Source organism: Loxodonta africana, chromosome 2 (genome assembly GCF_030014295.1).
Source record: "Loxodonta africana isolate mLoxAfr1 chromosome 2, mLoxAfr1.hap2, whole genome shotgun sequence".
NCBI classification, from domain to species: Eukaryota; Metazoa; Chordata; class Mammalia; order Proboscidea; family Elephantidae; genus Loxodonta; species Loxodonta africana.
Window position 1 is genome coordinate 41,314,847 of NC_087343.1, and position 26,499 is coordinate 41,341,345.

Consider the following 26,499-nt stretch of genomic DNA (forward strand, 5'->3'; position numbering starts at 1 on the left):
ACCAATCTTAGGTTCTTCATACCTTGCAGCTACATGAGTCCAGAGAAGCCCTCCAGCCTGATGCCTGACCCATGGACTTCAGGCTTCCCAGCTTTTACAACCTTGTGAGCCATTTCCTTTAGATAAATCTCTTTCTCTCTCTCTAAATACATACATATACACTTCACTGCTTTTGCCTCTCTAGAGAACCCAGCCAAAGACAGTCTCTAAATAATGGTACATCAAAGTTCTTTGAGAAAAATATTGACTATACTGCTTTTCTCCCCAGCTTGTTTCTAATTGTTATCTATCTAAAGCTTACTTTACTAAATCAGTCACCAAGTAACCTTTAAATCCAGTCCCCATCATAATACCTGAACAGAGTAAGTATTAAATATCAGGTCCCACTCCCTATCATTTTTATAGTTACACTTTATGTGTACCATAGCAGAAACAAGAAAACTGCAGTAGAATACCCATCTGGATAGAAGTTTTAGAAATTTATTTTTTAAAGTAATCATCTTGAAAACTATTCCAATATTATGTTTTATAATCCTTCCCTAGCCAACTAATTTTCAAGCCTATCCTAGAAAATGTTTCCTTTAGAAATATGTTGCATGTCTTACTTCAGATTCTAATCGTAACATCAATGTTTACAACTAAAGCAATTCAAACCAGCCACTGTTGAGTCAATTCTGACTCACAGCAACCCTGCAGAACAGAGCAAAACTGCCCCCATAGGGTTTCCAAAGCTGTAAGTCTTTACAGAAACAGATTGCCACATCTTTTTCCCATGGAGCAGCTGGTGGGTTCAAACCACCTACATTTTGGTTAACAGCCAAGTGCTTAACCACTGCATTACCAGGGGTCCTTTAAGTGTTACTAGTGGTACTAAAATACCAAAATAATTATAAATAATTACTTCCAAAAATTAGAAGTTGATGTAACTGTAACTTAAATATTGCCCCAAAACAAAACACCAAACCCATTGCCATTAAGTCGATTCTGACTCATAGCGACCCTATAGGACAGAGTAGAACTGCCCCATAGGATTCCCAAGGAGCAGCTGGTAGATTTGAACTGCTGACCTTTCGGTTAGCAGCCTGAACTCTTAACCACTGCGCCACCAGGGCTCTAAATATTGCCCCAAATACATCTAAATCACAATCTACCTACTTTCATCATGAACACGTTCAATATTGAAGGCTCTGCTATGTTGATTCAAACTTAGCTGCTGTTCATGAAGGTCCACAGGAACAGGATTTATGCCAGTCCCTTCAAGATATAACCTGATTCGCTGCCTCCATAGCCACCTTAGAAAAAAGCAGAGGGAAAGAAAGAATGTCAAGATAGAATAAAATAAAAAATTAGACATTATAATCATTTCACCAAAAAAAAAATTTTATTTTAAAACTAGTTATTATAAAAACAAAGTGTACTAGAAACACTAAGACCCACAGATTCCTGCTCAAAGACTCATTTGGATGTTTATTTCTCTTTTCAATTATAATAAAATATTTAATGTGTTATATAAAATATTCCAAGTAACTTGAATTTAAGTCAAACTGTCAAGTACCCATTAAACCCAAGATGCTGAGTTAGATATGGCTTGGGTTTTGCTCAGCAACAAATAAAACTGAACATATATATAAAAAGAAAGCATTCCAAAATTAAAATAATATTGTGTCACGGTAGTTGGATTAAGATAAAAATCCCCCCCCAAAATTAAAAATGATGATTTTTTATAATAAAAAGAGATTAAGAGTAAACAAGTATTATACTATTTTAGCTTACACATAAAAAATTTTAATATTTTCTTAAAAATAAAGAAAAAAGCATCAGGTTTAATTGATTTCAAAACCAAAAACTGCTGTTTCAAAGTCAAATGGAACAAATTCTGCTAGATAGGCATACAGAAAACATATTCCTACTTGTTCGTTATAAATCAGTCATTTCTAGGTGTCAAACTTTGGAATGACGAGAAACTAGAATCACGGTTATTGATTCCAGAGAAGTCAAAGAGATTTGATATGACCTCACAAACGTAGAGAGGAAAAGACTTCTTTGACTCTAAAATCTAGCCGAAGTCAAGAAACAAAAAGCAGCCCAACTTGGTCTCTCTCAAATGTAACTGGGCAACCTCGTCCCTGTTCCTCCCTCCACCCTCGTCTTTTTAGCCTGATGACTAAACAGAGTAAGTTAAAGAAACATGAGAAAACACTTGCTGATCAAGAAATACTGCGTAAGACTGAGATACCAGGAATTTCAGCAGTGCTGGAGTAAAGCCAACTCTCAGTCATTATTTGGTGGGAAAAGATGATAAAAAACATAAAGTCTTGGAGAATTTGCACACCTAATTTCAACCAACACTTTTAACTATCTTTCCACCAAACTGCTAAGAACATGTAACAAGGATAAGAAAATAGCGACAAGGCCTCTATCTCACTGAAGGTAAAAAGCTGTTACTTACCATTATAGGCCAAGTGGCATTTGTCAGAGTTTCTACACACAGTTCAAATTGGACTAGGAGAAGGTATATTCAATCTCTCTGTAACTCAGTTATTTTTTATGGCTACAGTTACAACTAATCCAAATACTACCTAATTTGATTTTTCGACAGCATCTTTAATGGCACACATCTACATAAGAACAATAGTAAGAAATTCCTACCTGAACTCCCCACGATAGAACTTCCTTAAGGCTTCTGGGAAGGCATGTGTGTATCGGACAGGCAGACATAAATGACCCTCAGACCTTTATTTTAAAAAAGATTTTGTGTGATGTAAAGGGAAAAAAGAAGAGGGTAAGAGAAAAAAAAAATTTAATTCAAGCTACAAAAATTAGATACAAATTTTCTACTCTATACATAATTTTTGTGTCCTCAAATCGTCTACTTTTAACAACTAGGACAAAAAAGGCCACAAAGAAATATTAGATTCCATTCAGCTTTAAAGCGATAATACACAGTAATACTTAGGGTTCTACACTGTAATGAAACTAAAAATATTAGCAAACCTGTCACTTACTGATTACCCATAAAGATACATAATGGCATAGTTTTTACCTTTTAAATTATTTAACTACTAACTTCGGGTAAGTTACTTTAGCATCAGGTTCATCTCTAAAATGGGAGTAAAGCCACCATTCTCAAAGGGTTATTCTGAGGAATCAATTAAACTATTTATGTAAAAGTGTTTTGAATGACAAATAATCTCTTTTTTAATGTTATTTAAGATCTCCTGACTCACTAAAACAGAACTGAGAGAGCGTATTCCTATGTAATCCTTCATTTATTAAAAAAAAAAATGAGGGTGAAATCTCCCAAGGAGTTCCTGATGTGGAAGACAGAAATAAAAACAAATAATCACAAATTATGAGATGGTTTTTTAAGACTGTCTACAGGTTGCTATAGGAAGATAAAAGTATATGGCGCCTAAAGGGAGTAAAGGTGTCCAGAAAACTCAGTCATCATCATTTACATGTTTCAATCTTGTTGCTTAGCAAACAAACTTTTGCTATTAAGTTAACTTCTAAGTATGAAGAATAGAGGAAAAGATTTTTACAAAGCTATGACAGGCAACAATTTCTTTATCTTAGAAGATCAACAATGAGGTTAAGAAAAGGCACAGACTAATTATTTTATATTTTATATTCGCAGCAATACTTTACACAGTCCTAAGCATCAACAGTCATTTGATAAAACAATACTTGTTGAGATCCAGTGGAGGTCCTAAACATCACGGAGATAAAGATTTCTCTTGAATTTATATTCAGATGTTACCTAGGGCTACAGGCATCTGAAGGCTCATACTTGGGCTGGAGGCTTCCTTTCTGAGGTGGCTCATTCACACGGTTGACAAACTGGTACTGGACGTAGGTAGAGGCCTCAATTCCTCTTCCTGTGATTCTCTCCACAGGGCTGCTTGAGTGTTCTCACATCATGGTGGCTGACTTCCCCCCAAAATTAGCAATCCAAGAGACCAAAAGAAGCTGCAATACCTTCTATGACCTGGCCTTGGAAGCCCAATGCTGCCATATCATATTCTATTAGTGATATAGGCCAAACCTTATCGAACACGAGGGAGGGAGACCTCACATTCTACCCCATTTTTAATCTTAAACACTCAAACGTCATAATTATTTACCAGGCTCAGCAGAATGGGTGCAGAACACAGAAGGTACATAAATTAGATATTTGATTTAGATAGTCCATATGAGTGACCCATGTTGGAAGTGAATCCTCCAGCCCAAGTCAAGCCTTCAAATGTCTGCAGCTCTGCCTGACATCTAACTGTAACCTCATGAGAGATTCCAAGCCAAACCACCCACCCAAGGTACTCTCAAATTCCTGAACACAGAAACCATAAGATATCACCATTTTAAGCCTCTAGATAACAGGGTGATTTGTTATGCAGCATTTGATAATTTATACAAAGAAGAAGAAACTTGAGTTGAACATTAACTTCTGAGCTTATCTGAGGATTATGAGGCACTGTGGTGCTTAAGAAAAAGAAGTCAGACAGCTTGAATCATAGAACAAACTAAGAGGCTTAATATATTTCTGCCTGGAGGCAAGAAGACAAACCAAAGGACTTCTAATACCTATTATTCTAGGAAGAAAATTGAGAAGGGATGGCTATTAACACCCTCTACTTACCAGTTTCAAAACTCCCATAAGGTTATAAATATTAAACCAGCTTTCTAAATGAAAATGTCTTTCAAAAAACTATATAAAATATGATCATCAAAGCAAGTAATTTCTTATGTTAATGATGTAAAAATATGCTATTAAGAAGTCCTAAAACACTGGGTTAGTTAAAATACTCATGTATCAACTGAAGGCAATCAAAATTAATTACTAAGCCAATGATCTCAATTACTTATATTCAGGGAATATTTGCCTAACTGAATTGGGATCCTAGCCCTACTTCTTAAGATCACTTATCATTCATTTTTCAAACGTTTACTGCCTACCAATAATGTGTAAAACCATGCTAGTGGTAGAGAAATTAAAATACCAGGTTCTATACTCAAGGAGTTTAGAGTCTAATGAAAGAGATAAACAATCAAGCAGGAAATAATATAAAAGGATAAATGCTGTCTGTAGAAGGAATCATACTCAGAGCCCAGGAGAGGCAGCAGTCTTGAATGAATGAAAAATGCACAAGTGAATAAACAGAGAAAGGGCACTCTAGGCAGAAGCCCATGAAAAGGGCACGGCCTTATAGAGAACTTTTTCACTCGCTCTAGTCTTTCAAATCATGAGCTGTCTTAAATGCCAGAGCAGAAGCCTCCATGTACGAGCCTCCAACCAATGGTGTTAGCGGATGCTCATATAGTTACATTTTGCATTTAAATTCAGCCTTTAGGTAGGATCCTAGAGGAACTGCAGTAATTTTTTTAGCTGAAGAATGTATAATGCCTGTGGGTCAGTGAGGATGAAGTTAGAAAAGCAGATAGGCAACAGATGGCGGAAGATGTGTGCGTGTGTGTGTACATATACGCGTTTGCATTAGAGAAACCCTAAAAGATTTTAACTGAGAAGTGGGCATAACCAGATTTGTGCTTTAGAAAGAACACTAAGGCAAAGTGTGAAGGATAGGCTGCAAGGGGTGAGACTGGAGTCATTTAAACATATTACAAGGGCCTGAACTATGCATAGTGGCAGTGAGGATGGTGAGAAATGGAGTCAAAGGTAAGATCCCCAGGAATTAGTGGCCAATCCGATGAGGGGTGAGGGAGAAGCTATGATGTCATTCATCAAGAATGCCGGGGAAAGGGAGAAGAGGTGAGTTTTTTGCAGATATGTTAGATTTTTAATGCCACTGGATACATCCAAGTAGAGGCCAGTGTGGCTAGAATAGCAAGAGGAAAGGGGAAAATAACAGGCAATAAGGACAGAGCACTCAGGGGCCAGATAAGGTAGAGCCCTGTATGTCAAAGGGTGACCAACTCCCCCATGACACAGGACTTTCAGTGCTAAAACTGGGAAAGTCCTAGGCAAACTAGGATGAGGTAGTCATAGTAAAAGCTTAGATTTTATTCTGAGCTAGACGGGAGGTCACCATAAGATTTTTAGCAGAGAAGCCACATGATATTATCCAACTTTTATAAAACAATCATTCTGGCTGCAATGTGGAGAAGACACTGTAAGAGTAATAGGGGAAGAAAGAAGATCAGTGCTGGATATAAAGATTTTTGAAGTCACCTATGCCTGAGTTAAAACCATGGGTAATAAATAATTGTCTGGCAACAGCACAAAGCATGAAGGAGAAAAAAGATGGGTCCAGAGCCTATGTGAAAACACCGCTATTTCAGCAGCTGACAGAAAAATAAGATCCTTCAAAAGAGATGGAAACCCTAGTAGCGTAGTAGCTACGAGCTATGGCTGCTAACCAAAAGGTCAGCAGTTTGAATCCACCAGGCACTCCTCGGAAACTCTATGGGGCAATTCTAAGTTCTACTCGTCCTATAGGGTCACTATGAGTCAGAATTGATTCAACGGCAATGAGTCAAAAGAGAGAGGCAAGGAAGTAGCCACAGAGATAGGAAGAGACGGGTGTCATAAATGCCAAAATACAGATGCAACAAGGAAGCAGTTAGTATAAAAAACTTCCCAGAAATCAACTAAGCCAAAGGCTAAAATGTACAGTAGATTCAGTAACTAGGATATCACTGGTTTCCTAGACAAAAGCAATGTCAATGAACTGATTGGGCAAATCCAGAAAACATCACAAACATTTAGAAAATGACTGGGAAGTAAGGAAGTGGAGATACCAAGTTAGGGGGTAAAGGGAAGGAAAAAGGGTAATAAGCCAAGAAAGGGATACAGGGTAGAAAATTTAAGTTTTCTTGAAAGACAGGCATCTCGAACAAGTTTATAGGCTAAGAGGAACCATGTGAGAAGGCAGAGAGAAAAAAAGGGAACAAATGATAGAATAAGATTTTTTTTTTAAGGGACAGAAAAGTTGAGGAAGTTCTAACCCAGTGGCTTCCATCTCCTCTGTGAGATAAGAGTGGGGGTTTATTGAAAGAGGAAAGATAAGGGAAGCAATAAATATACAGAAATTGAAGAGCCACACTTGAAACAGCCATCTCAGGGAACCGGGAAGAGAAATGACCACGGCCACATAGGAAGTTTTTTGAGCAACTCCGAGGGTCCAGATCTACGCGCTAGAGACTAAAAACTGCAAGTGCCATCAAGCCCAGGTTTCCGTAACTGTTCTTCCAAATGGCCTCAGCAGTGCTGGTGTGGGAACAGAGAAGATGATGGTCAGACTGATCTAGAATTGGACAGAAGGATAATGATACAAAACATTTTAAAAATTGTCAAGAAAATGAATGAAGTGAGAAAGAGTTAAATGAAGAAAATAGAGGGGATCAAAGTACTGAAATCAAAGGGAAGATTGCTGGGAGTGAGGGAATAAAACTGTTATCAAGATAGGAGGCTGTGGTCAAAGTGGAATTAAAATTTTAGAGACAGGGAAAGTCCAGATGATTATAAAGTCCAGGTGTGGTAACAACTGTGTCTGGCTGGAATAGAATTAGGGTAAATATCAATGAAGCTGAGGAGAAGAAAAAAAAAAAAAATGATAACAGGGATTTGGTAGGACTATTAATTAAGTCAACAAAGTCACCCAGAAAATTGGTGAAGGCATAACTAGGAATGCAGATGAAAGCAGTAGGGAATAATAGAAGATTGAACTTGATTAGCTCAGCACTCTTTAGGAATACCAAAGGTCCCCAATACTCACCTGAGTCAAGGGCTCAGGTCTATTCTGCCACAGATCCTCCTCCCAAACTACCTGGAAAGCTCAAATGTGAGGACTGGTCTGTCCCATGTCATAATTTTCTACCACGAATGCCAGCTAAACCAAAAAAAAAAAAAAAAACACAAACCCATTGCCATCGAGTCGATTCCAACTCATGGAGACCCCATGTGTTAGAGTGGAACTAATCCATAGTGTTTTCCTGGCTATAATCTTCATGAAACTAGATCACCAGATCTTTCTCATGCATAGCTGCTGGGTAGGTTCAAACTACCAGACTTTCAGTTAGTAGACAAGTGCAAACTCTTTGCACCCAAGCATCTTCCCAATGCCAGCTAGATGCACATATATTTCTCAGGCCTGAGCTAAAAACTAGAGCAATGTCCTTGTAAAAAACTACACAGAAGAGAATTCTACTACATGCCTAAATTTCATCACTAAAATGTTTTACATTCTAATGTTCATGGTAGCCAGGAACAATGATGCTTCCATTTAAGAATCATGGCATCATAGTAAACTACCCCTACAACAGAGCCCAGAAATAGTCTCTAAATTGTCAGATTTATCATAAATAGATAACATGCAAAACAGAAACATTTTTATGTATAATATGCAAAATGAACAAACAAACCCCACGTTTCCTTACCTTTCTGGGTCAGTGTTTACACCAATAACTGGTTTAAGTCTGTCCAAGACTTTACTTGCCGCCAGAAGCATTGTGCCATCACCTAAAAGGCATAAGACAAAGTTAACCACACTTCTGTTACAAAACAAGTTTTTTACATCATTTTGAACACTAGTACTTTTGTTTCAACAATCAGCCCTCACTCTGCCAATTGCCACAGTCTACACCCTTCCTTTCCTTTCTATTCTCTCTCCCACTCTAATCCAGGATTTCTCGACAGTGGCAAGACTGGCATTTTAGGTTGCATAATTCTTTGTTGTGGGAGGCGTCCTGTACACCATAAAAGATATTTTAGTAGCATCCCTGGCCTCTACCCATTATAAGCCAGCAGCACCATCTTCCTACTGCCATCCCGTTGTGACAAGTTTGTTCAAGACAATGCCAAACATCCCCTGGGATCAAAACTGCCCCCAGTGGGAACCAGTGCACTAATCCTATCACTTCTAATAGCTAATCCTCTTTTCCCATAACATGAGCCCAAATTCATATTTATCCAATATATCCAATTGGATATACTAGAGAATATATCCAATATAGCCAACAAAGTGTCCAACTTTGTATATTTCTCTCCAACAACTGCTGTCAATTTAAAGTTTTAGAAAGAATGGTCACTAAAGCTCAAAAATAAAGAAATAAATAAATAAGCATAAGTATACTAGGGCCAAAGAGGGATGGGACTTATCTGATTTCACAAAGCTCTTTATCAACTTCAACTTTTTTTTTTTTTTTTTAAAGACTGGCACAACTAAGCCAAAACATAGTTACAACTAATCCTTTGTGTTATATTTAAAGTTAAACGCACATCTCAAAGTACAGAGAGAAATACATATACTGGAACCCAACAGTAGCTTCACTGACTATAAAAGTAAAATATTATGTAAAACAGACCTGTTTTAAATCTAATCCTAGAAATGCAAAAATTTGTCCTTTTTTATGGAAGGACTTCATTAAAACTGGAGTGTTGGTGTGCAGTGGTTAAGAGTTCAGCTGCTAACCGTAAGGTTGGCAGCTCGAATCTACCAGCCGCTCCTTGGAAACCCAACGGGGCAATTCTACTCTGTGCTGTAGGGTCACTATGAGTCGGAATCAACTCAACAGCAATGGGTTTGGGCTTGGGTTGGTCATTAGACCCACAGTGTTTGGAAATATGTGTATTAAATAGTATTTCTGTCTCCCAGCATCTTTACCTCTGTAAAACTATTACCTCCGGCCGCTATCACAGCATCTGCCCATCGAACAGTCTCTTCATCATATTCTCTTCTTTTTACTAGACGAACTTCAATTCCCTCATTCCTAAAGTAAAAAAGTAAAGATAATGTAAGATTGACGTCAATAACATACATTTTAGGGGTATGTTTTCTGAGGGGCAGGTTATTACAATGGAGAAAATTAATTTATGCTTTATAAATAATGTTTAGCGTTATAATGTTAGCATCATCTTTCATTTAATTATAATAGCCAAATAATTACAATAGGTCAGGAAGCGTATGAATGAACTGAAAGCTACTGGTTATTCCCAGCTCTCTATGGACTTTAAATACATTTTTACAGCCATTAACAAATAGCAGCATTGACTGGTTAGCATTTAGTTTCATTTTCTCGACTTCTTTTGATACTAAAACTCATTAAGACAAAAATGGCTCAGAACACTAACACCTGAGAATATTTTTAAAAATTATAAAACTGAATAGCCATTATTTTAAATCCAACAAATATTCAGTAAGTGCCAGACACTGAGTGACTAAAATGCTTTCTAATTTGCATGTTCTTACACTGTTTCTCTTCTATATGTATAAATCTATTCACTGACTGTATTTAGTCCCAGTTATAATTAAATTTATAATGGAAATGTTTAGATATTCAAAGGATATTAAAATGAATACCCATATAATCCACTACTCTGTTTAAGAAATGAAACACTACAGGTACAGTTGAGTCCTGTTGTGTATACTGAGTTAACTTTGTAGAAAAGTTGCTTCTTGGGGCAGACCAAATAGTAACTAAAAATACCTTTGCAATTTTCAGAGTACCATAAAGATTTCCTCAGGAACGCTGTAAAATTAGGTCCACCTTAATATAATTTTCTCAAAATGATTTTATAATGGCAATCTTTACTAAAAATCTAAGGATTAGCTGCTAATAAAAAATAAAAATTGGAAGTCCTAAATACTAAAGCCCACCCAAGACCTGAGTCCATAAAACTTACCGTAAACTATCTACAATATGCTCCACATTTCTGGTGTGAATATAATGTCGTTCAAGCAATCCAGTGTAGCTAGAGCCTTTCAATGCAAGCTATATTAAAATAAAACAAATTCTGTCTTATTATACTGATATATACTACATATTATAACATATTTCTTTTAAAAGCTCTATATAAAATAATTACGATGGCCTTTCTTTCTAATGAAGCACATTTTAATTACTATCTGTGAAATCTACAAGTTCAAACTGAGCTAGAAAGCTGAATTTCAGAAAACCATCATCTGATTTTAATACCACATACATTAAGTTTTTGAATCATGTAGTCATCAGGATCTCAAAACATATGTGTTTTATAGCTTCAGTGTTTTATTTTCTTAATGACTTTTTAACATATTGCATATGACTACTTGAAGACCAAAGACAAACTAATATTTTTTTTAATAATTTTTATTGTGCTTTAAGTGAAAGTTTACAAATCAAGTCAGTCTGTCACATATAAGCTTAAGTACACCTTAGTACATACTCCCATTTACTCTCCCCTTAATGAATCAGCCTGCTCCCTTCTTCCAGTCTCTCCTTTCGTGACCGTTTTGCCAGTTTCTAACCCTCTCTACCCTCCCATCTCTCCTCCAGACAGGAGATGCCAATGCAGTCTTAAGTGTCCACCTGATACAAGAAGCTCACTCTTCATCAGCATCTCTCTCCAGCCCATTGTCCAGTCCCTTCCATGTCTGATGAGTCGTCTTCTGGAATGGTTCCTGTCCTGGGCCAACAGAAGGTTTGGGGACCATGACTGCCGGGATTCTTCTAGTCTCAGTCAGACCATTAAGTATGGTCTTTTTATGAGAATTTGGGGTCTGCATCCCACTGTTCTCCTGCTCCCTCAGGAGTTCTCTGTTGTGTTCCCTGTCAGGGCAGTCATCAGTGTGGCCAGGCACCATCTAGTTCGTCTGGTCTCAGGATGATGTAGTCTCTAGTTCATGTGGCCCTGTCTCGGGCTCATAGTTATCGTGTGACCTTGGTGTTCTTCATTCTCCTTTGATCCAGATGGGTTGAGACCAACTGACGCATCTTAGATGGCCGCTTGTTAGCATTTAAGACCCCGGACGCCACACTTCTAAGTGGGACGCAGAATGTTTTCATAATAGAGTTTATTATGCCAATTGACTTAGAAGTCCCCTTAAGCCATAGTCCCCAAACCCCCGCCCATGCTCCGCTGACCTTCGAAGCATTCAGTTTATTCCAGAAACTTCTTTGCTTTTGGTCCAGTCCAACTGAGCTGACCTTCCCTGTACTATTGTCCTTCCCTCCCCCTAAAGTAGTTCTTATCTACTAACTAATCAGTAAATAACCCTCTCCTACCCTCCCTCCCTACCCCCTCTCGTAACCACAAAAGAATGTGTTCTTCTCAGTTTATACTATTTCTCAAGAACTTATAAAATAGTGGTCTTATACAGTATTTGTCCTTTTGCATCTAATTTCACTCAGCATAATGCCTTCCAGGTTCCTCCATGTTATAAAATGGTTCACAGATTTGTCACTGTTCTTTATCGATGCGTAGTATTCAATTTTGTGAACGTACCATAATTTATCAAACCATTCATCTATTGATGGACACCTTGGTTACTTCCAGCTTTTTGCTATTGTAAACAGAGCTGCAATAAACATGGGTGTGCATTTATCTGTTTGTGTAAAGGCTCTTATTTCTCTAGGGTATATTCCAAGGAGTGGGATTTCTGGGTTGTATGGTAGTTCTATTTCTAACTTTTTAAGAAAATGCCAGATAGATTTCCAAAGTGGTTGTACCATTTTACATTCCCACCAGCAGTGTATAAGAGTTCCAATCTCTTCACAGCCTCTCCAACATTTATTATTTTGTGTTTTTTGGATTAATGCCAGCTTTGATGGAGTGAGATGGAATCTCATCCTAGTTTTAATTTGCATTTCTCTAATGGCTAATGATCGAGAGCATTTTCTCATGTGACTGTTAGCCGCCTGAATATCTTCTTTAGTGAAGTGCGTGTTCATATCCTTTGCCCACTTTTTGATTGGGTTGTTTGTCTTTTTGTGGTTGAGTTTTAACAGAATCATATAGATTTCAGAGATCAGGTGCTGGTCAGAGATGTCATAGCTGAAAATTTTTTCCCAGTCTGTAGGTGGTCTTTTTACTCTTTTGATGAAGTCTTTAGATGAGCATAGGTGTTGGATTTTTAGGAGCTCCCAGTTATCTGGTTTCTCTTTGGCATTTTTAGTAATGTTTTGTATTCTGTTTATGCCTTGTATTAGAGCTTCTAACGTTGTCCCTATTTTTTCTTCCATGATCTTTATCATTTTCGTCTTTATGTTTAGGTCTTTGATCCACTTGGAGTTAGTTTTTGTGCACGGTGTGAGGTATGGGTCCTGTTTCATTTTTTTGCAAATGGATATCCAGTTATGCCAGCACCATTTGTTAAAAAGACTATCTTTTCCCCAATTAACTGACACTGGGCCTTTGTCAAATATCAGCTGCTCATATGTGGATGGATTTATATCTGGGTTCTCAATTCTGTTCCATTGGTCTATGTGTCTGTTGCTGTACCAATACCAGGCTGTTTTGACTACTGTGGCTGTGTAATAGGTTCTAAAATCGGTTGAGTGAGGCCTCCCACTTTCTTCTTCTTTTTCAGTAATGCTTTACTTATCCGGGGTTTCTTTCCCTTCCATATGAAGTTGGTAATTTGTTTCTCCAACACTTTAAAAAATGTCATTGGAATTTGGATCGGAAGTGCATTGTATGTGTAGATGGCTTTTGGTAGAATAGACATTTTTACTATGTTAAGTCTTCCTATCCATGAGCAAGGTATGTTTTTCCACTTATGTAGGTCCCTTTCAGTTTCTTGCACTAATACTTCGTAGTTTTCTTGGTATAGGTCTTCTACATCTTTAGTAAGATTTATTCCTACGTATTTTGTCTTCTTGGGGGCTACTGTGAATGGTATTGATTTGGTGATTTCCTCTTCGATGTTCTTTTTGTTGATGTAGAGGAATCCAAGTGATTTTTGTATGTTAATCTTGTAACCTGAGACTCTGCCGAACTCTTCTATTAGTTTCAATAGTTTTCTGGAGGATCCCTTAGGGTTTTCTGTGTATAAGATCATGTCATCTGCAAATAGAGATAATTTTACTTCTTCCTTGCCAATCCGGATGCCCTTTATTTCTTTGTCTAGCCTAATTGCTCTGGCTAGGACCTCCAGCACAATGTTGAATAAGAGCGGTGATAAAGGGCATCCTTGTCTGGCTCCCGTTCTCAAGCGAAATGCTTTCAGGCTCTCTTCATTTAGGATGATGTTGGCTGTTGGCTTTGTATAAAAGATGCCCTTTATTATGTTGAGGAATTTTCCTTCAATTCCTATTTTGCTGGGAGTTTTTATCATGAATGGGTGTTGGACTTTGTCAAACGCCTTTTCTGCATCAATTGATAAGATCATGTGGTTTTTGTCTTTTATTTATATGGTGGATTACATTAATGGTTTTTCTAATATTAAACCAGCCTTGCATACCTGGTATAAATCCCACTTGGTCATGGTGGATTATTTTTTTGATACGTTGTTTAATTCTATTGGCTAGAATTTTGTTGAGGATTTTTGCATCTATATTCATGAGGGATATAGGCCTGTAATTTTCTTTTTTTGTGGTATCTTTACCTGGTTTTGGTATCAGGGATATGGTGGGTTCATAGAATGAGTTAGATAGTATTCCATCATTTTCTATGCTTTGAAATAGGTTTAGTAGTAGTGGTGTTAACTCTTCTCTGAAAGTTTGGTAGAACTCTACAGTGAAGCTATCCAGGCCAGGGCTTTTTTTTTGTTGTTGCTGGGAGTTTTTGGATTACCTTATCAATCTCTTTTTTTGTTATGGGTCTATTTAGTTGTTCTACTTCTGATTGTGTTAGTTTAGGTAGGTAGTGTTTTTCTAGGAATTCGTCCATTTCTTGTAGGTTTGCAAATTTGTTAGAGTACAATTTTTCATAATAATCTGATATGATTCTTTTAATTTCAGTTGGGGCTTTTGTGAAATGGCCCATCTCGTCCCTTATTCGGGTTATTGTTTGTTTCCTTTCCTGTATTTCTTTAGTCAGTCTGGCCAGTGGGTTATCAATTTTGTTAATTTTTTCAAAGAACCAACTTTCGACGTTGTTAATTCTTTCAATTGTTTTTCTGTTCTCTATTTCATTTAGTTCAGCTCTAATTTTTATTATTTGTTTTCTTCTGGTACCTGATGGATTCTTTTGTTGCTTGCTTTCTATTTGTTCAAGTTGTAGGGACAGTTCTCTGATTTTGGCTCTTTCTTCCTTTTGTATGTGTGCATTTATCGATATAAATTGACCTCTGAGCACTGCTTTTGCCGTGTCCCAGAGGTTTTGATAGGAAGTCAAACTAATATTTTAAGAAGCAGTTAGATGACCTCTGCTCCACTTGGATTCAATTTGGAATTTACCTGATTCAATCCAAAAATGGGTGGTTAGCTCCCTAAGAATGGGTAACTTTTAGATATAAAAACATATATCCTTCAAGAATTATTTTTCTTAGTTGATTGGAATGACATCTTATAACTATTTTGCCATTAATATTCTCCTTTTAAAGCCTATGTCTTCTAAATAATCCATAAAGCAAAATAAATGTTGAGAATTTCAGAAATATTCTCAATGAACTTCCAACTCAGAAATTTGCCCACTACAGTGAATTCTGGTAGAATTCAAAAGCATGTTAGTTTCTTTCCTCCTCCAAATTCTCTTATACCTTGCCTCTTCATGACACAAAATCAGTTTTTCAAGTACGCACCTAATTTTGTCATGAGTCTTAAATATACCTTTTGTTTGAAACCATTATTTACTGAATTATGATGTAAAACCAATTTTTAGATAAATTTTTAATATTTACCTTTTTAAAGTTTTGAAAAGTAATATTAACATGAAGATGCGTATATAAAGTAAAAATCATATATAATCTTAGGGCCCAGAATTGGAGTTAATATTTCACATCTATTTTTCCAGTCTTTTGTCTATAAATATGGGATTAGGGATTTTAAAATTGTTTTCCTCCTTATTCTATAATGTAAAAGGAAATGTATGCTTCTCAAAAGAAGGAAATGACTATTATGAAAATTAATATAGATGTTAACTCACAAAGATATACTAGGTCATACATCACGTGTAAACAGTTTAATGCCTAATCAAAGCCTCATTATATTTACACAGAGCAAACCAATGTCAAGGAGATTTTATTTATGTATTTATTTAAAAGAAATCAGTGACCAAGGTAATAACTCTTCATTTACCTTAACCAACAAATCAACATAAATCAGGTTTGAAACACTATTCTTTCTAAGGGTGAATTTCTGAATATGGGTGACCATGGCACTAACATTCAGATTATAACTGTCACGATCCAACTAGGGATTAATTAAAATGGCACTGTCTTAGTCATCTAGTGCTGCTATAACAGAAATACCACAAGTGGATGGCTTTAACAAGGAGAAATTTATTTTCTCAGTCTAGTAATCTAGAAGTCCAAATTAGGGGTGTTAGCTCTAGGGTACAGCTTTCTCTCTGTGTCGGCTCTGGAGGAAGGTCCTTCTCATCAATCTCTCTCCTTCCCCGGACCAGGAGCTTCTCCGTGAAGGAACCCCAGGTCCATAGTACGCGCTTTGCTCCCAACACTGCTTTTTTGGAAGTATGAGGTCACCACTCTGTCTACTTCCCTTCCATCTCTTATAAGGTAGAAGGTGGTGCAGGCCACATCCCAGGGAAACTCCCTTTACATTGAATCAGGGATGTGACCTGAACAAGGGCATTATACCCCACCGTAATCCTCTTTAACATAAAATTACAATGACAAAATGGAGGACAACCACACAGTACTGAGAATCATGGCCTAACCAAGTTGACAAATGTTTTTGAGGGACACAGTTCAATCCATGACAGGCACTAACTACCTCTCAATGAACTTGAATCAAAATGCTTCTGGTTCTCTACTCTCTCCTTCAGTGATCTCCTCTACTTTCATAGTTTTAACAGAAATCTATATGTTGATAGGAATCCCTGGGTGGTGCAAATGACTAACATGCTCACCTGCTAGCTGAAAGGCTGAAGGTTTGAGGTCACCCAGGGAATCCTCTGAAGAAAGTCCTGGTGATCTACTTCCCAAAAACCAGCCATTGAAAACCCGATGGCGTTCTAGTCTGACAGGCATGGGGTCTCTGTGAGTTGGAATCAACTCAATGGCAACTGATTTTACTCGCTGATGACTCCCAACTTTGCTCTCTAATCCTGGCCTATCTTTAGAGATTCAAATGCATTTATTCAACTGCCTATTTGACATCTCTATATGGATATCTAACAGTATCTCAAACAAACATGTTCAGTATCAAACCTGTGATTTTCCACCTCTCAGGATCACTCGCCTATGGCTAAAGCCAAATCTAGGAGTCATACTTGATGCCTCCATTTCCCTTATTCCCACATCCAACTTACACTGAACTAGTGCACCACCAGGGCTCCATGTTTAATCCACAGGAGAAAGATGTGGCAGTCTGCTTCCGTAAAGATTTACAGCCTTGGAAACCCTGTGGGGCAGTTCTACTCTGTCCTACAGTGTCACTGTGAGTCGGAATCGACTCGACAGCAGTGGGTATATTTAATCCATCCAATTCTCCCTCTCTTCACCACAAACCTCCCCAGCCAAAAACAAAAAAACCAAACCCATTGCCGTTGAGTTGAGTCCAACTCATAGCAACCCTGCAGGTTAGAACAGAACTGCTTCATAGGGTTTTCAAGGAGCGGCTGGTGGATTCAAACTGCTGACCTTCTGGGTAGCAGCCGTAGCACTTAAGTACTATGCCACGAGAGCTCCCTCTTCACCGCTACCACTCACAAACTCACACCCAGACTATGGCACAAGCCTCTTATCAGGCTCTCTGCTTTCACCCTTGCCCACCTCCCCCCATAGGCTATTATTCTTCATACAGCAGCCAGAGTGAACCAAAGCATGTCTTTCCCTCTGCTTAACATCTTTATGCAAGTTGTACTTTTAACAAAGGATGTATTCCTTACCAACTCTGAGCAGATCTGGCTTCTGTTCTCCCACCTCATCTCATACCACACTTTCTCCTCATTCCTTATACTCTAGTCTCATCAAGCTCTTTTCTATGTACTTGCTTGAATGCTCTCCTTTCCTTCAGCCCAACACTGGTTCTTCTCAACCTCTGGGTGTCAGGACTGCCTGGATCAGGGATACATTCCTGTTGCTGTATTACTCTATCCCATAACCTGTTAATTTCTTTCACTACAGTTACCAAAACCTAAAATTGTCTTAGTTATTAAATATATTTTTTAATCTGATTGTCTCCCCTTACTAGAATTTAAGTACCAAGACAGCAGTGATCTTATTTATCTTGTTCACCACTGTATCCTCAGGACCTAGGTACTAAGAATTTGTTGAATTAAGTTATTCATGCATCTTTCACAAAAGGAACAACAGTGTAGAAGCAGATAGTAGAGAAGATAACCTAGATAAGTGAAAATAGCAAAAACAAGAGTGTGCTAAGTATGCCATCTTTAAGTTGTCAGAATTAAGCAGAGGCAGATTAGTTACCATGCTGTATTATTTTGTTATAAGAAATTCTCTCTCATGATTTTATTTTCAGAGTAGTTTATATAGCTAGAAATTTAGGTCTGGAAAATTTAATTTATTCATTCAAATATTTGAATGCTTACTACGGTGTTTATTTAAATATTTGTTAAGCTCGAACTATTAAACAGGGTACTGAAAACTGCTAGGGAAAATGAGAACTAATTCAAATGCACAATAAATCTATTACAACAATTTCATCAAATTTCCTGCTCCTAAACTGCAATAAATAAAACTTAAGGGTAACTGGTCCTCTGACTTCAACTTCCTGCCCAGGTTTTTGGCCTTATGTTCCCACTGCGTTTGGACAATACAGAACATGTACCTCTGCACAGAGTACATATGCCTTACCCTATGGGCCCTGTAATTCTAGTCTGGTGATTCAGAAGCTTCTGTGTCTACTTCTACCTTCTTAGATGTTCTTGTTGTTAGATGCCCTCAAATCACTTCTACCTCATAGCAACCCCCATGTACAACAGAATAAAATACAGCCCTGTCCTGCGCCATCCTCACAATCGCTGTTATGCTTGAGCCCGCTGTTGTAGCCACTGTGTCAATCCATCTTGTTGAACGTCTTCCTATCTTTCCCTGGCTCTCTACTTTACCAAGCATGATATCCTTCTCCAGGGACTGATCCCTCCTGTTAACCTGTCCAAAGTATTTGAGGTATAGTCTCGCCATCCTTGCTTCTCAGCAGCATTCTGGTTGTACTTCTTCCAAGACAGATTTGTTCGTTCTTTTGGCAGTCCATGGTAAATTCAATATTCTTCGCCAACACCACAATTCAAAGGTGCAATTCTTCTTCAGTCTTCCTTATTCGTAGCTAAACTCTAGAAAATTAAGATTACCAAGCAGTTGAGTGTCAGGAACTTTAGTTGAGATGGTGAAGGGGGTTTGGAGGCCTAATGAAAAACTTCAAGTCTCCCATGATTTTAACAGGAAAGTTTTTGCTAACAACACTAAAATTCCTAAAATTCCAAATCTAAATACAAAGTTCATTTAGCATCCAAACACTTGACATTCACACAGAAATGTCATTTCATAAATACTTATTCCCACTCAAATTTCTTCTTCTTGTGAACTAATTCTCTAATAACTGATACTCAACACGTTCATTTAGAGAATACAAGTTTGCGTATTAACTATTTTCTTTAGAGATCTAGGTTGGCTGGAGTGTTAAGCTTCATTAACATGGACTGGCTAACCCAGGCAGATAAGAGATAAGGTATTTAAACAAGGACTTAATATACAGCATTGATTAGAAAATCTTAAACCATTATTGAACTGAATCTTATTATTATTTTTTTAATTAACTTTTATTAAGCTTCAAGTGAACATTTACAAATCCAATCAGTCTGTCACATGTAAGTTTACACACATCTTACTCCCTTCTCCCACTTGCTCTCCCCCTATTGAGTCAGCCCTTTCAGTCTCTTGTTTCGTGCCATCTTATTATTTTTTAAAGTATAATATTCAAAAACTGTTAAGAATTTCTAGCCACATTTCTTCAAAAACATTAATCAGTCAAAAACAACAGCACGTGAATTCTTGTAAAATGTCTTATAATGAGAAGGCTAGAGAAATGATAGAAATTTAGAATACATTCTCAATTCTGCAATGCTATACAACGGTAGGGTACCACTAATGATGTTAATATTTTCTTTTTGTTTAAAGCTTGTTATTCTTCCCTCCATTAAAAAAAAATTTTTTTTAAAGATTATAAACCAGGATACCTGGAAAAGACAGTGTGAATCTAAAAGATCTATGTTGTTGTTGTTAAGTGCCATCAAGTTGGCTCTGACTCGTAGTGACCCTATGTACAACAGAATGAAACACTGTCCAGTCCTGCGCCATTCTCGCAATCGTTGTTATGCTTAAGCCCACTGTTGCGGCCACTGTGTCTATCCATTTTGTTGAGGGTCTTCCTCTCTTTCCCTGACCCTCTACTTTACCAAGCATGATGTCTTTCTTCAAGGACTGATCCCTTCTGATAACATGCCCATAGTATGTGAGACGTAGTCTTGCCATCTTTGCTTCTAAGGAGCATTCTGGTTGTACTTCCAAAAGAGATTTGTTCATTCTTTTGGCAGTCCGTGGTAGATTCAATATTCTTTGCCAACACCAACCACAATTCAAGAGCATCAATTCTTCTTTTGTCTTCCTTATTCATTGTCCAGCTTTTGCATGCATATGAGGCAACTGAAAACAACATGGCTTGGGTCTGGTGTACCTTAGTCTTCAAGGTGACATATTTGCTTTTTAATACTTTAAAGAGGTCTTTCGTAGAAGAGGAAACCCTGGTGGCTTAGTGGTTAAGTGCTATGGCTGCTAACCAAAGGGTCTGCAGTTCAAATCCACCAGGCACTCCTTGGAAATTCTATGGGGCAGTTTTACCCTGTCCTATAGGATCGCTACAATTCAGAATCGACTCAACAGCAACGGGTTTGTCTTTTTGGGGTTTGTAGAAGATGTGCCCATTGCAATGCATCTTTTGGTTTCTTGACTGCTTCCATGGGTGTTAAGGATCCAAGTAAAATGAAATCCTTGACAACTTCAATCTGTTCCCCGTTTATCATGATATTGCTTACTGGTCCAGTTAGGAGGATTTTTCGTTTCTTTATGTTGACGCGTAATCCATACTAAAGGCTGTGGTCTTTGATCTTCATCGGTAAGTGCTTCAAGTCTTCTTCACTTTCAGCAACCAAGGTTGTGTCATCTGCATAACAGATTGTTGACAAGCCTTCTCCAATCCTGATGCCACGTCCCTTTTCATATGGTCCAGCTCCTCTGATTATTTGCTCAGCATACAGATTGAATGAGTATGGTGAAAGAATACAACCCTGACACATACCTTTCCTGACTTTAAACCACGCAGCATTCCCTTGTTCTGTTCGAATGACTACCTCTTAATCTATGTACAGGTTCCTCATGAGCACAATTAAGTATCCTGGTATTCCCATTTTTCACAATGTTATCCATAATTTGTTATGATTCACATAGTCAAATGCCTCTTGCATAGTCAATAAAACACAGGTAAACATCTTTCTGGTATTTTCTGCTTTCAGCAAGGAACCATCAGCAATGATATCCCTGGTTCCACGTCCTCTTCTGAATCCAGTGTGAACTTCTGGCAGTTCCCTGTCGATATACTGCTGCAGCTACTTTTGAATGATCTTCAGCAAAATTTTACTTGCATGTGATATTAATGATATTGTTCAATAATTTCCACATTTGGTTGGATCACTTTTCTTGGGAACAGGCATAAATATGGATCTCTTCCAGTTGGTTGGCCAGGTAGCTGTCTTTCAAACTTCTTGGCATAGACAAGTGAGTACTTCCAGGGCTGTATCCGTTTTCTGAAACATCTCAATTGGTATTCTGTCAATTCCTGCAGCCTTGTTTTTCACCAATGCCTTCAGTGCAGCTTGAACTTCTTCCTTCAGTACCATTGTTTTCTGATTATATGCTACCTCCTGAAACAGTTGAAAATTGACCAATTCTTTTTTGGTATAGTGACTCTGTGTATTCCTTCCATCTTCTTTTGATGCTTCCTGAGTCATTTGATATTTTCCCTGTAGAATTCTTCAATATTGCAACTCAAAGTTTGAATTTTTTCTTCAGTTTTTCCAGTTTGAGAAATGCTGAGTGTGCTCTTCCCTTTTGTTTTTCTATCTATAGGCTTTTGCACAGATCATCATAATGCTTTACTTGGTCTTGAGCTGCCCTTTGAAATCTTATGTTCAACTCTTTTACTTCATCATTTCTTCCTTTCACTTTAGCTACTCAGCATTCAAAAGCAAGTTTCAGAGTCTCCTGACATTCATTTAGGTCTTTTCTTTCTTTTTAATGACCTCTTGCTTTCTTTATGTATAATGTCATTCCACAATTCATCTCGTGTTCGGTCATCATTGTTCAATGTGTCAAAACTATTCTTGAGATGGTCTCTAAATTTAGGTGGGATATACTCAAGGGTGTACTTTGGTTCTCGTGACCATGTTCTAATTCTCTTCAGCTTCAGCTTGAACTTTTGTACGAGCAATTGATGGTCTGTTCCACAGTTGGCCCCTAGCCTTGTTTTGACTGATGATGTTGAGCTTTTCCATTGTCTCTTTCAACAGATGCCGTCAATTCGATTCCTGTGTATTCCATCTTGCGAGGTCCATGTGTTTAGTTACTGTTTATGCTGGTAAAAAAAACATATTTGCAATGAAGAAGTTGCTGATCTTGCAAAATTCTATCATGCAATCTCCAGCATCGTTTCTATCACCAAGGCCATATTTTCCAACGACCAATCCTTCTTCGTTTCCACCTTTCATATTTCAATCACCAGTAATTATCAGTGCATCCTAACTGTATGTTCAATTTCAGAGTGTAGAAATTGGTAAAAATCTTCAATTTCTTAATCTTTGGCCTTAGTAGTTGGTGTGTAAATTTGAATAACAGTTGTATTAACTGGTCTTCCTTGTAGGCATATGGATATTATCCTATCACTGACAGCATCCTACGTCAGGATAGATCTTTTTGACGAGGAATGCAACACCATTCTTCTCCAAGTTGTCATTCAGCATAGTAGACCATAACATTGTCCGATTCAAAAATAGCCAATACCAGTCCATTTCAGCTCACTAATACCTAGGATATCAATGTTTATGCACCCACTTCATTTTTAGCAATTTCTAATTTTCCTAGATTCATGCTTCAAACATTCCAGGCTCCGATTATTAATGGATGTTTGTAGCTTCTCATTTTGAGTCATGCTACATCAGCAAATGAAGGTCCCGAAAGCTTGACTCCATTCACTTCATTAAGGTCAACCCTACTTTGAGGAGGCAGCTCTTCCCCAGTCCTCCTTTTGAGTACCTTCTAACCAGGGGGGCTCATCTTCTGGCACTGTATCAGACAATGTTCTGCTGTTATTCAAAAGGTTTTCACTGGCTAATTCTTTTCAGAAGTAAACCACTGAGTCCTTCTTCCTAGTGTGTCTTAGTCTGGAAGCTCAGCTGAATCCTGTCGATCATGGGTAGCCCTGCTGGTATTTGAATAGCGGTGGCATAGCTTCCAGCATCACAGCAACACTTAAGCCCCCACAGTAGGACAAACTGACAGACATGTGGGTAAAAAGATCTATAAGCGGATAAACTGCAGCATAAGCAAGAGTTTCTCATACAAAATATCCAAAAGCCAACATCACTTCTCCCAACATAGTTCTGATTTTAAAATAATAAAAATAGCGTGAAAGGAAAATGGGGGAATTCTGAATGGACAGAATTTTATCACACCTCAAAATAAGACGTAATACTTACGTTATTTTCTAAATGGTCTATAACACTTTACTAAAGTATCACAGATATTTTTATTTGCTAAAACTGAATTTATTATAAATACAAATTTCTAAAGCTTGTTTTACTAGTCAGTTGAGTATTTCTATTTTGTGCTGTATTTATTTTCCATGAAAGCTCAATAAAGGGAGGAAATAACCCTGTTAAACCAAACTCATTGCCATGAGTCAATTCAGATTCATAACAACCCTAAAGGACCAAGTAGAACTGCCCCATAGGGTTTCCAAGACTGTAATCTTTACGGAAGCAGACTGCTACATCTTTCTCCCATGGAGCGGCTGGTGGGTTTGAATGCCGACCTTTCAGTTAGCAGCTGAGTACTTTAATCACCATGCCACCAGGGCTCCTTAGGCAAGGAAATAGGTCTTTTGAAATTTAACACACAAGAAATACACAGACTTTTGAGACAGTAACAGTCTGAAAATTCAGTAGGCATAACAAGTACTCTTAGAGGCATATACACTGTTAACTCAAATTTCCTTAAAAAGGTTCTTTTTGCTGTTGGGTGCTGTGGAGGGGATTCTGACTCATAGCGGCCTGATGTAACAGAGTAGAGCTGTCCCACAGAGTTTTCTAAACTGTAATCTTTACTGTAGCAGATTGCCAGGTCTTTTCTCCCACAGAGCCTCTGGGTGGATTTGAATCTCCAATCTTCGGGTTAGCAGCCAAGTGCTTAAACATTGTTCCTCCAAGGGCTCCTTTAAAAGGGTTAGTGGTACCTAATTAACAGCTAGAAAGTAAACCATTCACCTAGTGTGACAGACTTAGGGCAGCAAACCCTAAATATTTCTTGAAATGTACTTGGCATTCATCTGGATCATTTCTATCCTGCTTATACTTTCTCTCAGGCTGTCATACTTTCTTTCCCCATCATTCTTTCCCTACTTCCACATTCCTCTTTTTTAATTCTGCATACCTCCTCCCTTATATGTTTATACTGCTCAAGGTTCCATCTTTGGCTTTCCCCACTTCATTTTTTCCTGAGTTAGTGTCCCAACCCAGGGACTTGAATTACAAAGCATAAGCCAGTGACTTTGAAATCTATACTATTGGCTCAAGTCTCTCTCTTGAACGACATGCTCATATCATCAAATGCCTACCTTCACAACCACCCACAGATAGCTCAAGTACCTCTTCCCTCAAAGTACCTGTCTTAGTTACCTAGCGCTGCTACAACAGAAATACCCTAAGTGAATTTCCATAACAAAGATAAATTTATTTTCTCATAGTCTAGTAGGCTAGAAGTTCAAATTCAGAGCATCAACTCCAGGGAGAAGCCTTTCTCTGTCGATTCTGGAGGAAGGTCCTTCTCGTTAATCTTCCCCTGGACTAGAGACCAGACCCCAGGACCAAAGGATGTACTTTGCTCCTGGCACTGCTTTCTTGGTGGTATGAAGTTCCCCTGTCTCTCTGCTCCCTTCTCTCTTTGCTTCGAAGCCCGTTAACATCATAAAGGTAGGATTTATAACACATAGGAAAATTACATCAGATGACAAAATGGTGGACAATCACACAATACTGGGAATCATGGCCCAGCCAAACTGACACACATATTTTCTGGAGACACAGTTCAATCCATGATACCACCTATAACTGTTTATACATTCCCCGTTCAATTTGCTCTCCTGAGTCCCGTATGTCAGTTAATAATACCATGATTTACCAAGTCAACAGAATAAAAACCCAGGTGTAACCTTTAATTTTTTCCTGAAACAAAATCTCCACAGCTAATCAGTGGTAAAGTTCAAAAGTAATTATCTATAAACTGTTTCTGCAATATGTGTTCTTTACATTCCAGTTACCACCCACTTGAGTTCTGGGTCACATTGACCCTTACCTAGATTAATAAAATAACTTGCCTCTGGAATTCCTAAAATTGTTCCTTCTTTGAAAGTCTTTGACTAATTCCCACCCCTACCCCACACATACACAACCACCATCACCAGAAACCTAGAGTAATAATTTTCAGTAAGCACAAAATACTGAAATCTAGGAAAAATTGACCCCCATCACCCGACTCCCATGGGAAAAGAGAGAGAGGCTGAGCAGGGACTATATTCTACCACCAAAAAAAAAAAAAAAACTTGAAAATCACTATGAGATAAATTCCTTAGTATGACATTTAACACCTTACAAGGTTCAGCCTACCTGTTACCCTCAATATTCCTCTTAAGCAATGATTTTCAAACTGCCCTTACAACCCATTATAGGTTGGCCTTATCAGTTTAATCATCACGACTGGCATTATTATTAAATAGAACAGAAAATATAATACACTACATGTAACAAGGCTAAACTGTTTCATGTCATCTTTTAAATTTCAAATATGAAAATATGTACTGAGTCACAGTGTAAAAGATGTCTTACTGTGTGGATCACAGTCAAAAAGCTTGAGTTCTTATTGGTGGCTACAAGAGGAATTTTCTCACTGTCTTTGCTAGTACTGTTCTTGCCTCTTCACATATACAAATTCTTTCTTATCCTTCCATATTTAATTCAAATATCCTAAACTTAAAAGATTCCATTTCACTCTCATCACATTGACAAAAAAAAAAAATGTTAAAATCTACCACGTGCCAATGAGATCATGGGGAATCAGAAAAGTCATTCAACACTGATGGGAATATGTATTTGGTACTTCTAACTGCCGCATTTTTTAAATAATGGAAAAACTGGAAACAACCTAATTCTGCAAACAGAATACTATACCGCAATTAAGATGGATTAATACGTATCAGCATAAATTTAAAAACCAATTGTGAAAAACAAAAGCAAATTTTTTAAAAAAGACATATTCTAAAGAATATATCACTGATGTGATTTTTTTTAAACACTCAAAATAATATACTTGCTTA

General features: G+C 37.7%; 1 protein-coding gene across 3 annotated transcripts in view; it reads right to left on the bottom strand.

The window, feature by feature from the left end:
* The window catches only part of NADK2 (NAD kinase 2, mitochondrial), a 71,798-nt gene that overhangs the window by 26,975 nt on the left and 18,324 nt on the right, over positions 1-26,499 (bottom strand). For 2 of the 3 annotated variants that reach the window (XM_023545423.2, XM_003407991.4), the window contains 5 exons: positions 10,640-10,728; positions 9,638-9,726; positions 8,395-8,476; positions 2,650-2,733; positions 1,156-1,292 (listed from right to left, as the gene is read on the bottom strand). In XM_023545423.2, coding sequence (XP_023401191.1) covers positions 1,156-1,292; positions 2,650-2,733; positions 8,395-8,465 — 292 coding nt within the window. In that variant the 5' untranslated portion in view covers positions 8,466-8,476; positions 9,638-9,726; positions 10,640-10,728. Of the gene's footprint in view, positions 1-1,155; positions 1,293-2,649; positions 2,734-8,394; positions 8,477-9,620; positions 9,727-10,639; positions 10,729-26,499 lie in introns of those variants that run through there. The other variant, XM_023545424.2, reaches the window with a different exon arrangement.